Source organism: Echiichthys vipera, assembly GCF_963691815.1.
Source record: "Echiichthys vipera genome assembly, chromosome: 12".
In the NCBI taxonomy this organism is placed as follows: Eukaryota; Metazoa; Chordata; class Actinopteri; order Perciformes; family Trachinidae; genus Echiichthys; species Echiichthys vipera.
The window spans coordinates 21,530,168-21,545,084 of NC_139837.1; the positions used below are offsets into that span (position 1 = coordinate 21,530,168).

Here is a 14,917-nt window from a genome sequence, read left to right on the forward strand (position 1 = left end):
TCCAGGCATGAAAGAGGTCCCCCACTCTGTCTACGTAGCAACAGCACACCCACACAGAGGGAGATATTCTACTTTTAGTCGTTTTGTAGTCATTTTGTTTCTCTTTGTGGTCATTTTGCAACTATTTTTAGTTGTTTTGTCTGTCATTGAATTTGTTTTGCATCAATTTTAGTCACTTTGCATGTTTTTGTGGTGGTTTTGCATCTATTTTTAGTCATTTTGCATCAATTTGTGGTGGTTTTGCTTCTATTTTTAGTCACTTTGCATCAATTTGTGGTGGTTTTGCATCTATTTTCAGTCACTTTGCATATTTTGTGGTGGTTTTGCATCTTATTTTTAGTAATTTTGCATCAATTTGTGGTGGTTTTGCTTCTATTTTTAGTCACTTTGCATCAATTTGTGGTGGTTTTGCATCTATTTTTAGTCATTTTTTATATTTTTGTGGTGGTTTTGCATCTATTTTTAGTCATTCTGCATCAATTTGTGGTGGTTTTGCATCTATTTTTAGTCATTTTGCATCAATTTGTGGTGGTATTGCATCTATTTTTAGACATTCTGCATCAATTTGTGGTGGTTTTGCATCTATTTTTAGTCATTTTGCATCAATTTGTGGTGGTATTGCATCTATTTTTAGTCATTCTGCATCTTTTGAGATGGTTTTGCATCTATTTTTAGACATTTTTTTAAATCTAGTCTTTCTCATATTTGTCTCTATGTGGTCATTTTGTGTCTATATTTCAGTCATTTAGCATCTCTTTGTGGTCGTTTTGCATTCCGATAGTCATTTTTTGTCTCTTTGTGGTCGTTTTGCATTCCTATAGTCATTTTTTGTCTCTTTGTGGTTGTTTTGTGGGTTTTTCAGCAACATTTAAAGAGTTCTTGTCCCTGACCTCATGTGACCCTACAGTAATCCATCCATGCTGCAGTGCCTCCTGCACATTGCAGCGAAAGCCTGCCTGTGTGAAAGGGGCTTTACTTTTGCTCTGCAGCCTTTGCTCTTTTTCATGTTGATCCCCAGCTGCCACCAGGGGGCGACACGGATCTATAAACACAACCAATCACATGTTTCATGTTTATGATTTTTTCTCTCACTCCAGCTGTTTCATAATGGAACTAACGGAGTCCCAGCTGTAAACGGAGCCACACTGAGTTATACACGCTGCACGTTTCCTCCCCTAATGAACGGTTACCTTTTGCGCGCACACACACACACAAACACACACACCCACACACACACACTTCCAAGTAGAAGAGTGTGTCAGAGTGTGTGTGTGTGTGTGCGTGCGTGCGTTTGAGCACGTTGCATACCAAGTGAGAAAGTCAGTCACAAAAGAAAGCATTGAAACATACCGTGGAGTGCACGCGGTCGGTCCCCTCCATGTTTTTCCTCCGTGGCTCTGCAGACTGATCTTTGAACCCGGTGTGCCTCCGATAGTCCGGATCGATCCCTCAGAGCACATCAAAGGAGACTGCTGCCTCTGAAATAATTCAATCAGGCTGCAAGAATCTGCGAGACTGAAGAGGACACACGCGACTTCTGCTCCACGACTTGTGCCATGGATCTGGGTCCGGACTGCGCACACACTCCGCGGATACTTTGAGTAAAATGCTGTAGAAGTACTTTTTCAGAAGTAGCAGATTTATTTAGCGGAGAAAACAACATTGAACACAACAGAGATGTTTAACTTAAGATGTCTCATTACGTGCGTTTTAGTTTTTATGCCAAAGTGTGAGAGTACACATGTGGCGGAGCGGGAGGGACAGATATTTCTGCAGAACATTTTACGCTATTATGGTGAAAATAATTCAATCTCCACGGAGAATCTGGAGGATTTACTGCAGTTGATATCAAACCGAAGACCTGAGGCAGTGACTGAAGGAAACCCACTGGCACACCGAGAGGTGAGCACATGAAATACATGCATTTATTACAGTTTTTAACTGTTTAAACACATTAATGATCATTTACAGAAGTGAACACACCTTAAAGGCCTTAGACTTGATTCATCATAGTGTGAAACATGCACTTATATCCAGTTTATGAATGTAAACGAAGTTTCTTGTCCTTGTACAGTGATAAAAGCAATAAAATAGTAATAATATTAACATATAGGTATCAGAAGTTCACAGTATATAATAGAATTAAATTACTACATAAAGTAAAATTGATATTTAAATAAGTCTAGGACTGATATGATAAACTAAGAATAGATATGTGTAACACAAAAAGGGAGAATAAGGATAAATTCATAAAATTATGATTTTTGGACAAATGTGGTTATTAATTCGTATTTTATGTCGTTATTCCTTTGTTTTATTGCCAATTATTGCACTTAATGAAGCAGTAATGCACACAATATTATAATAAACCAAGATGTTACATAGTTATATTGTCCCTCTGGCTTGGGAGGCATCATTAAAGAAAATAATTAAAAGGAAAACAAAGAGTAAGTGGTAGATGTAGGGGAAAATAAAATAGAATAAAGGAAAAACATTCAAAGAAATAAAATAGAATATAATTTCAATTGGGGTATATTAACATTAAACATATAAGTAGCTATAAAACTCTCTGTTGTTTAACATTTGCTCTACATTACAGGATGATTAGTTTAACTTCATAATAATCTCCTTCCATCCCTGGCAAATTAACCTTTATAACACATTTAATACCAAAAAAAAAGAAAATGCATCTAAAATCAGACAGACTCACGACATAGGAGCATTAAAACACACCAGGGAGGATTTTATTGATTGAAAAGTAATTTCCAAAGTTGTTAAATGTGGTCTTTGTGCCCCTCAGTGTCCCTCCGCAGAGCAGATCTTGTCCCACTTCGGGTTCAGTAATGTCAGCCAGCTGACTGTGGGACATCTGGGGAGGATCTGCCCGGCCGTGTTGACCCAGGTGCTGCTGCCCTCCTGCCCCTACACCGCCCACCAGGCTCCGCTGCCTCTGGACTACACTGGTGAGTTGCTTCATCACAACGTTGGTTTATTTGTCCAGACCCCCGCACACTCAGATAATCCACAGTTCATGTGGGTTTGTTGCCTTGAATGTGGCAGATTATTACACCGTCACGGTGGATGGGGGGGCGCTCGTAAACCCTTAAAACAAGAGGATGTTTGTCTGGACACCAACTTGATGAGGTTTCATTCAGCTGTTGAAGGTTCCAGTAAAGTTTACGCTCTTTTCACTGTGATCCCCATAAAACTGTGACACAAACCGCAACCTTTTCTTTTAATTATTTCTTTAATTTATATTTTTATTAGTCACAGCCCAACCCTGACACATTAAGAAATAGAACAAAATAAAAAATGATAATAGATGAATACAAAAGATTAAATACATTTCCTTTTTAAAAAAAACTATTTATTTTAATGTATTTATATTTTACTAGCCCCCAGCAAACCCTAACACTCAGAAAAAGAGAAAAATAAATACATAAATAAACAGTAATATAATAACAGATGAATACAAAAAGATTAAAAAAATATATTTTATTTTTTCATTAATTTATATTTTTATTAGTCCCAGCCCAAATTTAACACTAAATCAAATAAATACATTTTAAAATAATAATAGATAATTACAAAAATATATATTTTTAAAAACATTTTACTTTTTGAAATTTATATTTTTGGGTCCCTACTCAACCCTAACATACAGAAAAAGAGGAAATAAATAACTAAATGATAAAATAATAACAGATAAACACAAAAAGGATTTTTTTTTTTAAAAAACAAAGAAAAAAAAAGGTTTTGTTTTCTTTCATCACTTTAATCTCAAACTGGAAACACTGAAGCTAGAGCTGTAAGATTTATCAAATAGATGTCAAATAATAGGTGTCAAAACATTAATTACCAACTATATTGATTTATCGGTTTTAATCATTTCTTTAAGAAAAAATTTCCCAAAACCAATCGATTCATCGAGGAAATGGTCCACAGATTAATTGATAATTAAAATAATTGTTAGTCGCAGCCCTGACTTAAACATAGAGGTTTGGCGTCAGTCAGAGAGTTTAAAAATGTAGGTTTCTATTTCTATTTGAATCTTTAGACCTTTTGTCTCAGGTCATCCTTTCGTCTCGCAGTTGAACTAATCCGTCTCCACTCCGACTTTCAAATAAAGCGTCAGTCGTCTGCTGTGGAGGAGCCGTAACGCTCACACAAATGTCCCGGGTTGACTCGCAGAGCCGCTGACCTGTTCCACCGTCATGCGCTCTCCCTCCACGTCCTTGGTGCTGTTGACACAGTTAACAACCAACTGTGCCTGTTGTCCAGGATGCATGCTGTTCTCTGAGCAGAATCTCTCCTCTGCAAATAAATAATTCTGTGTCTTTTGTTGAGTTAAACGTCTGTTTGGTGACTCTGCTGTGATAAATCTTCATGCGGTCTTCCTAAATAACTGAAAATGAAATAATACCACATTTAAAATCTTGCTTTGTCAGTGGCGGACTCAGGCATTTTGAAGGACATGGGCGAACAAAATAAAATGGGCAGTTCTGCGCAACAGGGGGCCCCACCAGCGCGCAAAAAGCTGTGATGCATCCTGTATGATGACATAGTCCCCATCCTTGGTTAAGATTAGTATAGTATCTATACTCTATATTGCTTCTCCAGTATGGGTACGGGCATACTCTTAATTCGCTGTTTGCTTTGTTATTCATTGCAGATTTAAGTACCACTCGATAGCTGCCCGTCGTAGTGACGCCACATGAAAGCAGCGCCTCTTTCGCCTTCCCCGTTTGTGGGCTACCAAAGAGAGGAACGGCCGCACCTCATTAGCTAAACACAACATGTTTTGTTGCTCTAGAGTTCACATCATTTATTGTTTGAAGGGGCACCCTAGAGGTTACTCATTCGTTTTTTTTCACGTGTTAGGACAGCCAATTAGGCACTTTCTCTGGTTTCACCACTCCAGAGAGGGCACTTAGGCAACACTTTCTCAACCATGGCGGCACCAGACAGGCAGAAGGGCACTAGAAGGGCTCTCATTGAGGCACGTTATCCAATTTTCTTGTTCTAGAGGTCACACCATCATAATATATTGTATGAAGGGGCACCCTAGAGGGCACCCAATCATTTTTTGCACATGTGAAGGGCAGCCAATAAGGCACTTCCTGTCGTTTTCGTGACTTGAGCACTTTTTCAACCATGGAGGTATTAAGTAAGGCTGTAATTTAAGAAGATACATTAGTTGATAAATTTGAGTTTTTCTCACACGGTGTGATGTGAGAAAAGTGTGTTCTTGGCTCGCACCCTATAGCTAGGAGGCTAATTCAGTGTTTACTAATCATTAGCTCCACCAGTTCCCATGCTAATATTTACTTTTTCTACCAGAGAAGGTACATTTTGCATAAAGTGATGATTTCACTATAGTATCACTGATGAGACATGCTCTATTACTGCACTATAGTTCTGTTTAAGTCTGCTCATTACACACATGTATCATGTCTGACCTCATCTGAATCCGATCACTGTCCACTTATATCTTTTCTGCACTACAGTTCTGTTTATACCTGTTTCAACAGTCTACTGCATGTTTACATTGTTTACATCTTATACACCCGTTCACATGTCTGCTTACATCTGATACACGCATGTCTTTCTACATCTCACGCCGACGATATTCTCCGTATCTAACCTGTACTAACACACTAACATCCTGACACTTATTCTACCAGTACTAACACACTAACATCCTGACACTTATTCTTCTCTCACACTTTATTCTTGTTGTTAGGTTAAAATGTTTTTGTATAGTTGCACTGTCGTTATTTGCTGCTCTGTGTGCCCTGAATTGCCCCGGGGACAAATAAAGTTTTTTGAATTGAATTGAATTTGTATAGTCATAAACCTGTCTAATAGCTCAGATACCGCAGAGCTATGTGTGCTATGTGTCTTACAATTACTGTCACCAGCAGCTAACAAATACAAGACTTTTGTGAGATGATAAGGAGCGTGAAATGACAATTTCCTCACACAGAATTGAACATCCCTGTGACACAAAAAGGAGCTCAAAGGAACAGAAACTCAATGGAAACTTTCCCAAACTGGATTCAGAAACACCACAAAATACACCCAAACCATTAAAGATCTCCACACTTTAATGTTCAGGGTTCTTAGGTGTGCTGGAAAGTTATTATATTTATTCATTTTTAAAAAAGTGCTTGAAATTTTGGTTACAAGTGTTTACAAACAGAAGACACATTTCCTTTGATTTGTCGCCCTTCTGTAGGAAGCTGGGACAAAACACGATTTAGGTTGTTTATTACGAAATAACATCTAATTTAATGTGATGAAGTGCAGTAATCAGTGTACTGTATGTAGGCTACTGTGTATATGTCAATAGATAATTTCCCACAGCTGTGAGGTGCTGTGAAAAGCTTGAAAATGCACCTTGAAATACATGCAAAGTGCTTGAATTTGACTTTGGAAAAGCAGAAGGATCCCTGGGTTAACTGTGGATAATTTGTGCCCTGACAGTGTGGGGTTATGGGTTTCTGGCGGTCACCGTGATCAACCTGGCGTCTCTGCTCGGCCTCTTCCTCATCCCCTTCACCAAGAAATCTTATTTCCCCAAAGTGCTGACCTACTTCATCGGCCTCGCCATCGGGACGCTCTTCTCCAACGCTGTGCTTCAGCTCATACCGGAGGTTTGTGAGAGATGGAGCCCAGAAATTCACGTTTTAAAGATGTTTGTGTCGGGAAATAGGGGAGACCAGGGACGGTCGTAACACATTGAATATCTCAAAACAGGTGGTTAAAATCATTCTGCACATGTTAGATGTCTTCTTGCTGCCTCTTTTTTTGTGTTTTTCATTTATTATATGAAAAAACTAGAGCTTACATGAACTAGATTACATGCTAAATGAAACTTTTTGAGGATGTGGGCTAAATTGGGATTTGTTATGTAGGGAAGCTCTGTGGTTTCAGGGTTGCCATGGGTACTCTTGTCCAAACCTGTAAATGAAATAAAACGAGGCGAGACAAGTTCGCTACCGAAAGATTGCAGGCGTCCTGCCACAAATGACCTTAAGTTAAAGTTTTAGTATTAATTTGTAAAAGCGAAACATTGTTTGAACATTTTCTTGCTTTGTAAGCTGACGGCCTTCACTCTTTTCTCGTCATGTGGCCTAAAAAGGTAATCATTATTTTACAAAAGACATTAATAAATGATAATTAATCCTTTTCATTTTGAGTATTTGATTAACTATTTATGTAGTCCCAATTTATTTTAGACATGTTACAACTGTCCAGCTGTATTTAAATAATTTTTGCAACCTGCACATGTTGCATAAAACCTCTTAAATACATTGCTTCAGTGGCTGACGCATTGGAGTTCCTAATAAACTAAATTGCAGTGTAAATATTTTTTGATTTACTATCCCTGGTCACCCCGACCTGAATACAAATGCACATGGATCAAGATTTCATACTAATACTCTTTGTTCATCCGCAGGCTCTGGGCTTTGATCCCAAACAGGATAACTATGTGGCGAACGCAGTTGGAATATTTGGAGGGTTTTATCTCCTGTTCTTCGTGGAGAAGGTATTGAAAATGGCTCTCCGGGTGGAGCATGAGGTAAGATAACAGCGCAGTACATAAGTTTATTAGGATTGATATTGTTTATTCCATAGTGATATCCATATGATTGCCCTGATTTATTAGTTGATTTGTTATTAATTATCTGCTTATTAGTGACTACTGTGAGGGCAAGTACCCTTTATGGGAGTCATGTACATTATTTATTACTGTTTGAATCCTTTTGCATATGGGTCATGGACTCAAAGGGTCAAAGACTGCAGCCTTCAGTAAATATAAGATTTATATAATGGCACAGAATCGTAATATTAACTTTAATTTAAAGTTCAGGAAACAGAACAGAAAACAGAAAAACTATTTGGTGAAATCTAAAAAAAAGTCAAAATAGTAGAATTAAGCGATACAGTATAAAAGTCAACATTTTAAAATAAAATAATAAATAGTTTGCCAACACGAGTCTTTGCTGTAAAGCTTTGCAGCTTATGTGTGTTTACATGTTTTATGGTCGTAATGTATAACATTAAAGGACTTTAAGGTTCCATTTTGCAAAAAGAAAAAAATCGAATTCATGTCTTTTTTTTTATTATAAAGCAGGTCAAGGTGCTAAATAAAACTGTGATGTGTCAAAACACTCAGTCCACAAAGAAACGCACACAGCCTGTATTCAGAAACTGTGACTGTAAACGAGCCGTGGGGACTTCCTGTACGTTGTGATGTCACAACGACACCACATATAGACAGATATATACACGTAAATGCTGCATTGGGTCTTGTGAGATGCGTCAAAGTTGCCGCCATATTTGTTCGGATTTCAGACCGTTCTAACCACACAAAAAAAGCCAGACTTTTGTGCTGCTTTTGAATGTTCTAACAAATTATTATTATTAAATGACCCCCCCCCCCCCCCAATCTATACCAGTTTATTAAACCTACATAGTGTTTCTCTCTGTTCATCAGCTGACGTGCGTTGTCTCTCTCTTGTCTGAAGCACGGCCACAGCCACTTCACTCCTGCAGAGCCACTTCAAGAAAACTCCCTCCACAACGGAGACGTCCTGGAGAAAAAGGACTCCATCGTCTTGACCAGCATTAACACCATCGCCACAGACAAGAGTAGTCCGACCCAGGACCCTCCGTGTACAAACGAGACACCTCCTCAGGTAAACCAGAGCCCCCTCACGCATCTCAAGTAAACAGCACAGATTTGACTTACTGATCAACTGATCAACTCAACACATCACATTAACCAACACAGCGATCAACCTTGTACTCAGTCATCTTTAATCTAACTGGTAGCTAAGTCTTATGATACGCTTGTAAAAATCTTATCTTAACTAATTGAGTGCATGATCGAGATTTTCTGTCCAACTGGCTCCTCTATCACTGACACACCTGGCAGGAGTGCATCGTGGACTATAAATGCATGACTGTATTTAAAGGGAAGTTCAGCTATTTTGAAGTGTGCTTGTATGAGGTACTGAGGCGAGAGTACTGACACCGAAGCTGAGAAGTGTACCGCAGCAGCTAAATGTATTTTAACCATCTTAAAAAATGCATTTCAGTTAAAGGACGCTATATTAAGAATATTTTCACAACTTTATGGTGCTGTCAGATGCACCAGAATTTTCGCCTCTTCTCTCTCTTTCGGCCGTTCATCAGTTCTTCTGTAAACTCACGAAGGGATCCTCTCTATAATCACATTTGTTTTCTCCATAAACGCTGGAAAGTCTGATCCAAACAGCTGGTATGAGACCTAAAACAGCGTTCGCTTATGTGTAGGAACAACCTACATTGAAAAACTGTAGTTGTCATAAAAAGTCCAGGATTGGTGAGGCAGACTCATCCTCGTCCGCTGCACGATTCTCCTATTAGCGACAGATTATTCTCTGGTTATCTGAGTCAGTGTCCGACCAGTAAGTTTGTACTCTTGTTATAATATACAGAACGGAAACGGGTATTTGTTTCAGTTCATTGATAAACTGTAAGGGTGTTAACAGCTTTAATGTTAATGATGTTTGATTAATACGGTCACTTCGGGAGAACTTCAAAAGAACTGCTAAGCTACGTCAATATACCCCATTACATGTGTACAGTAGTGCAAAGGGAAGGGCTGTCTGATGGTGAGATAAAGTGGTGGAAATATTACAATTAGGTGGGCCTTTTTTAAGTGTTTTTTTTTACTTTTTCATCTCTTTTTCTGTTACTCAACATTTCCCATTCTTGTTTGATGTTTTTTATATCTTAAAATGTTTATTCATCAATTCATTTTATTTCATATTTTTTTCTCTCTCTTGTTTACTCTGTTTTCTGTTTTAATACCTGTGTTATTGATTTTAAATTTTTTTTATTTTTATCTATCAGAATCAGAATCAGAAATACTTTAATAATCCCAGGGGGAAATTCTTTTCGTTACAAAATTCCAAACAACATATATTATACAGACTAAACATATATTAGAAAAACAGAATATATATATATATATATATATATATATATATATATATATATTTGTCTTCTGCTGAAGGTGCTCCTCTGCTGGGCCAGTGTGTCGTAGAGAGGGTGGGAGACATTGTCCAGGATAGACCGGAGCCTGGACAGCATCCTCCTCTCTGCCACGGTCGTCGGGGTGTCCAGCTCCCCCCAACCACATCAGCGGCCCTCCTGATCAGTTTGTTCAGTCTGTTGGTGTCTGCGACCTTCAGACCACTGCCCCAGCATGTGACAGAGAAGAAGATCGCACTGGCCACAACAGAGTCATAAAACATCCTCAGCATCGTCCGGCAGATGTTAAAGGACCTCCACTTTTGCCCTTTTTGAAGAAAGCCTCAGCGTTTCTTTTCCAGTTCAACTTATTATTGAAGTTCACCCCCAGGTACTTCTACTCCTCTACAGTGTCCACAGGGACCCCCTGGATGGAGACAGGGGTCACAGGTGTTTTCACCCTCCTCAGATCCACTACGAGCTCCTTTGTTTTAGTCACGTTGAGCTGCAGATGATTCAGCTTACTGCAAGTGACAAAGTGGCCCACAACGGTCCTGTTTTCACTCTCATCCCCCTTTCTAATGCAGCCAACTATTGCTGAGTCATCAGAAAACTTTTGAAGGTGGCAGTACTCAGTGCAATACTTGAAGTCTGAAGTCTAGCAAATTGAGCTGCAGCTTATGTTATGAAAGGCACTAAATAACATGTATTATTATTCAAAATGAATTGATGTTATTATTATCATTTGCATTACTATAATTTTCATTATTTTATTATTTGTATTACTACATCATCTTAAACCGGTTATCCGGGGTCGGGTCGCGGGGGCAGCAGCTTTAGCAGGGAACCCCAAACTTCCCTTTCCCTTTCACATTAACCAGCTCTAACTGGGGGATCCCGAGGCGTTCCCAGGCCAGTGTGGAGATATAATCTCTCCACCTGGTCCTGGGTCTACCCCGAGGCCTCGTCCCAGCTGGACGTGCCTGGAACACCTCCCTAGGGAGGCGCCCAGGGTTCATCCTTACTAGATGCCCGAACCACCTAAACTGGCTCCTTTCAACGCAAAGAAGCAGTACCTCTACTCCGAGTTCCTCACGGATGGCTGAACTTCTCACCCTATCTCTAAGGGAGACTCCAGCCACCCTCCTGAGAAAACCCATTTCGGCCACTTGTACCCGTGACCTTGTTCCTTCTGTCATGACCCAGCTTTCATGACCATAGGTGAGGGTAGGAACCAAGATTGACCGGTAGATCGAGAGCTTTGCCTTCCGGCTCAGCTCATTTTTCGTCACAACGGTGCGGTAGAGCAACTGCAATAAAGGACTATACGACATTATTAATATTATTCTACTTTAATTATTATTGTACCTCATAAAACCCGAATTGTAAATAGCTGAACCATCCCTTTAAAACATCTTATCAGTCGTACAGTCGAGTAGAAGTTAAAGAGGGAAATTGTGCCAACGTGAACAGAAATTCAGTATATGTCCTTGTTTTTTTCCTACACACTCAGATGTTATCAGTGACATGAGAAATTAGAGCTGCGGTTAATATTTTACAATGAAATCATCGTGAGTCATATGAAGGGATCAAAATACTAAACAACCAGACACGCCGGTGTCGCAGAGGCATGAAAGCCTCAGATCCTTCCCCTCCTGGTAAATGCTGGAATTGTGGGACTCGAGCACAAAGACTCCTTGTTGGTGCGGTGGCCGATAAAAGGGCGTTTTGTCAGTGGAGAGTGTCTTCAACCAAGACCCAGAGGCTCTGTTTATGTCCGCCTGGTCTCAGGTTTCCCATCACACACTTGGGCCATTATATTTGCACTTGAGAGAGCCCTGTTGAAAATGCTGCACATTCATTTAGGGCAATGTTTCCTGTGGTTTGATTCATCCGTATCTGTTCATGTTTGGAGCCGAGTTGGACAAGCTTCACTGATTAAAGCATTTCGCAAAATTTCCTTCAGTCCGTCTCCACTTTGGTAAAACTATTGGAGGGAAAGATGGGAGAGACGTTCTTGTTCTCCAGAGGGTATGCTGCTCTCTAGTTTCTAATATGTATGAGGAAATGCCTCATGAATTGATCAGATGCCTAAAACATCTCTCTCCTTAATTTTCTAGGTGATTTGAACTTTGAGTTTTATATGTCACTGTTTGCATGTCCTCTTCTTTGATGTCTTTAACCCGTCTTGTCACTCTTCCAGGAGGCCCAAGTGATGTGCCACTGGCTGCGTGGTCAACGCATCTCCAACATCAAGACGGTGGCGTGGATGATAACTCTGAGCGACGCGCTGCACAACTTCATCGATGGTCTGGCTATCGGCGCCTCCTTCACCGTGTCCGTGCTGACAGGCTTCAGTACGTCCACCGCCATCGTGTGTGAGGAGTTTCCCCACGAGCTGGGTGAGTGAGGCTTTTTACCAACGTTTATTTATTTAGAGTCTTTATCATACAGGACAGACAGGAAATAGGGTGAGAGAGAGGGGGAGACAAGTAGCAAAGGGCCGCAGGTCAGAATTGAACCCGCAGCCGCTGCCTCGAGGACTTTCAGCCTTTTTACATCTAACCACTGTGCCACTGGCCGCCCCACAGACTTTTATTTTTAATCCTAGTAGAGATCCAAAAGTTCCCAAAGATACCAAACATTTGTGTATAAAAATGATACAAGAGCTGGATATACTTAATAAGTAATGGACTAAAATACAATGCTACTTAAAGGGGGAGTTAATCAGAAACCTGGATTGTAATCTTTTTACTCAGATTTAAACTGACTAGGATCTTTATCGAACTCTAGTGGGACGCTACAGAACTGCATCAAAACTGTCTGAATACTGAATAAACCTAATGCCAGAAACCACTGTAATGTCATGCATCATGTCAGCAATAAGTTGGTTTGTTTCTAATAGTTTTGCTCTTCCTTATTTTTAAATGATTATTATTAAATATAAGGCGTTATCGTATTGCATCACATTTAATTGTGCAGGTGTTTCTATTTATCACTTAATGCTAAAAAGAATATATTTGCGCATAACTTTATAGCAAGTTTTCTTTGTTGCAGTCTTCATCTTTATTGAACAGATGATAGTATAGACAGGACACACATCATCAGGACACACTGCACCTTCACTGGACTTTTGCTGCTGCTAATGTTTTACACACCCGGTTGTATTTTCACTGCTGCTATTATACCTCGCACTGTTTATTATAACAAATACATACATTTATTCTTTTTTTATATTCATTGTAAATAGGTGTGAAAATACTATGCACCATTTGAGGAGGACGCAATTGCAATTTAGTTGTGCTTGCACCGTGACAATAAATCTTAAAATGAGTGGAGACACGTTATGGTTTTATGGTATAAATATTAAACACTAATTTTCCCATTAACTGGTAGCAGCTATTGTTTAGGAAAAGTGAAAAAGCAGGTGCTGGAGGAGTTTTTCTAAACTTAAACTCGAGGTTTGTGCCAAAGCTGAATATAGACTTATCAAACACCTCCTAGTTATTCTTTGGTCTGAAGTTGAAAGTCTTACTAATTCCACTTTTAAACTCAAAGCCAAAGTTCACTTCACATTTAACTTGTTTTCAAACCTCTGTTTGCAGGAAGTTTTGGTACAGAAATAATATGAGTATGTTTGTTTTAATCAAACCGTTATAGAACAAACTATCTGACATAGTAAAATGACTCACTTAAACTGCATGTTTAACTAGAATCAACCTTGTGTTTTGTACCATCTGCAGGGGACTTTGTTATCCTGCTGAACTCTGGTATGAGCGTCCCACAAGCCATTTTCTTCAACCTGCTGTCGGCGGTGTCCTGTTACATCGGACTTGTGTTTGGCATCCTGCTCGGGAGCAACTTTGCCCCCAACGCAATCTTTGCCATCGCAGGAGGAATGTTCCTGTACATTGCACTGGCAGACATGGTGAGTTCAATGACGCCACATGAGGATTTTCTACACATGCAGATTGCTGTTCATTTTTGATTTGTTATTTTTTACAAATACGGACTTCTTTAAGAGTTAATTAGTGTTATTCTATATGTTTGTTGTTGTCAACAGAACCCATGAAAAGACCAACACAAAAAATGGACAGAGCACTATAGTTAGATGATATTACAACCTTAATCTACAGCTAGTGCAAACTTCTGTACAGTCGTGATGTCACAACTTTACTATATATAGGTAAAAAGTGCAGCTACAGCGCTTTTACAATCATTCCCCGGCTGCAATGATGGTGCAGAGACGCCAAAAGCATAAATGCAGAAGAACCGTAAATGCTGACCAATCAGAGCCGAGTGGGCTTTTTCATGAGGAGGTTCTTAAAGAGACAGGCGCTAAAATGGAACGTTTCAGACAGAAGGTGAATAAAGGTATATTCAGACAGACAACATGGGGAAAATAATTAGTTTCTTTGACATTAAAGCATTTAAACATGTTCTAGTAGAAACCCAAAATACAAGTATGAACCTGAAAATGAGCAGAATATGGGACCTGTAATGTTGTGTTTACACCAGGGGTGAACAATCCTGCTCCTGGAGAGCTACTGCCCTGCATGTTTTAGGTTTCTCCCTGCTCCGACACACCTGAGTCCAATGATGTGCTCACTATCAAGAAGCTGAAGCTCGTTTCAGGTTTGATATAGACTCAGGTGTGTTGGGGCGGAGAGAAATCTGAAACATGCAGGGCAGGAGCTCTCCAGGAACAGTATTGTGCACCCCCAGTTTACAGCTTGTTGTGCTGCCCCCAAGTGGCCTTTTCTTTGAATTAATCTTAAATAATACATCTCTTTGTAAAAGCGCTGAAAGACCTCAATCAGCTTGGTTCTGTAGTTTTTAGCAGACGTTTGGAGTAAATTTAAAAGGACCCCCTTATCAAAGGTCACACATT

General features: G+C 39.5%; 1 protein-coding gene across 1 annotated transcript in view; it reads left to right on the top strand.

Moving 5' to 3' along the window:
* Nucleotides 1-1,719: 1,719 nt before the first annotated feature.
* Nucleotides 1,720-14,917, top strand: part of slc39a8 (solute carrier family 39 member 8) — a gene marked incomplete at both ends in the record, with an annotated part of 14,083 nt that continues 885 nt past the window's right edge. The window contains 7 exons of the mRNA XM_083923942.1: nt 1,720-1,902; nt 2,801-2,963; nt 6,487-6,656; nt 7,463-7,585; nt 8,535-8,705; nt 12,230-12,428; nt 13,770-13,954. Of these exons, the coding sequence (XP_083780068.1) occupies nt 1,720-1,902; nt 2,801-2,963; nt 6,487-6,656; nt 7,463-7,585; nt 8,535-8,705; nt 12,230-12,428; nt 13,770-13,954 (1,194 nt within the window). The remainder of the gene's footprint in view (nt 1,903-2,800; nt 2,964-6,486; nt 6,657-7,462; nt 7,586-8,534; nt 8,706-12,229; nt 12,429-13,769; nt 13,955-14,917) is intronic.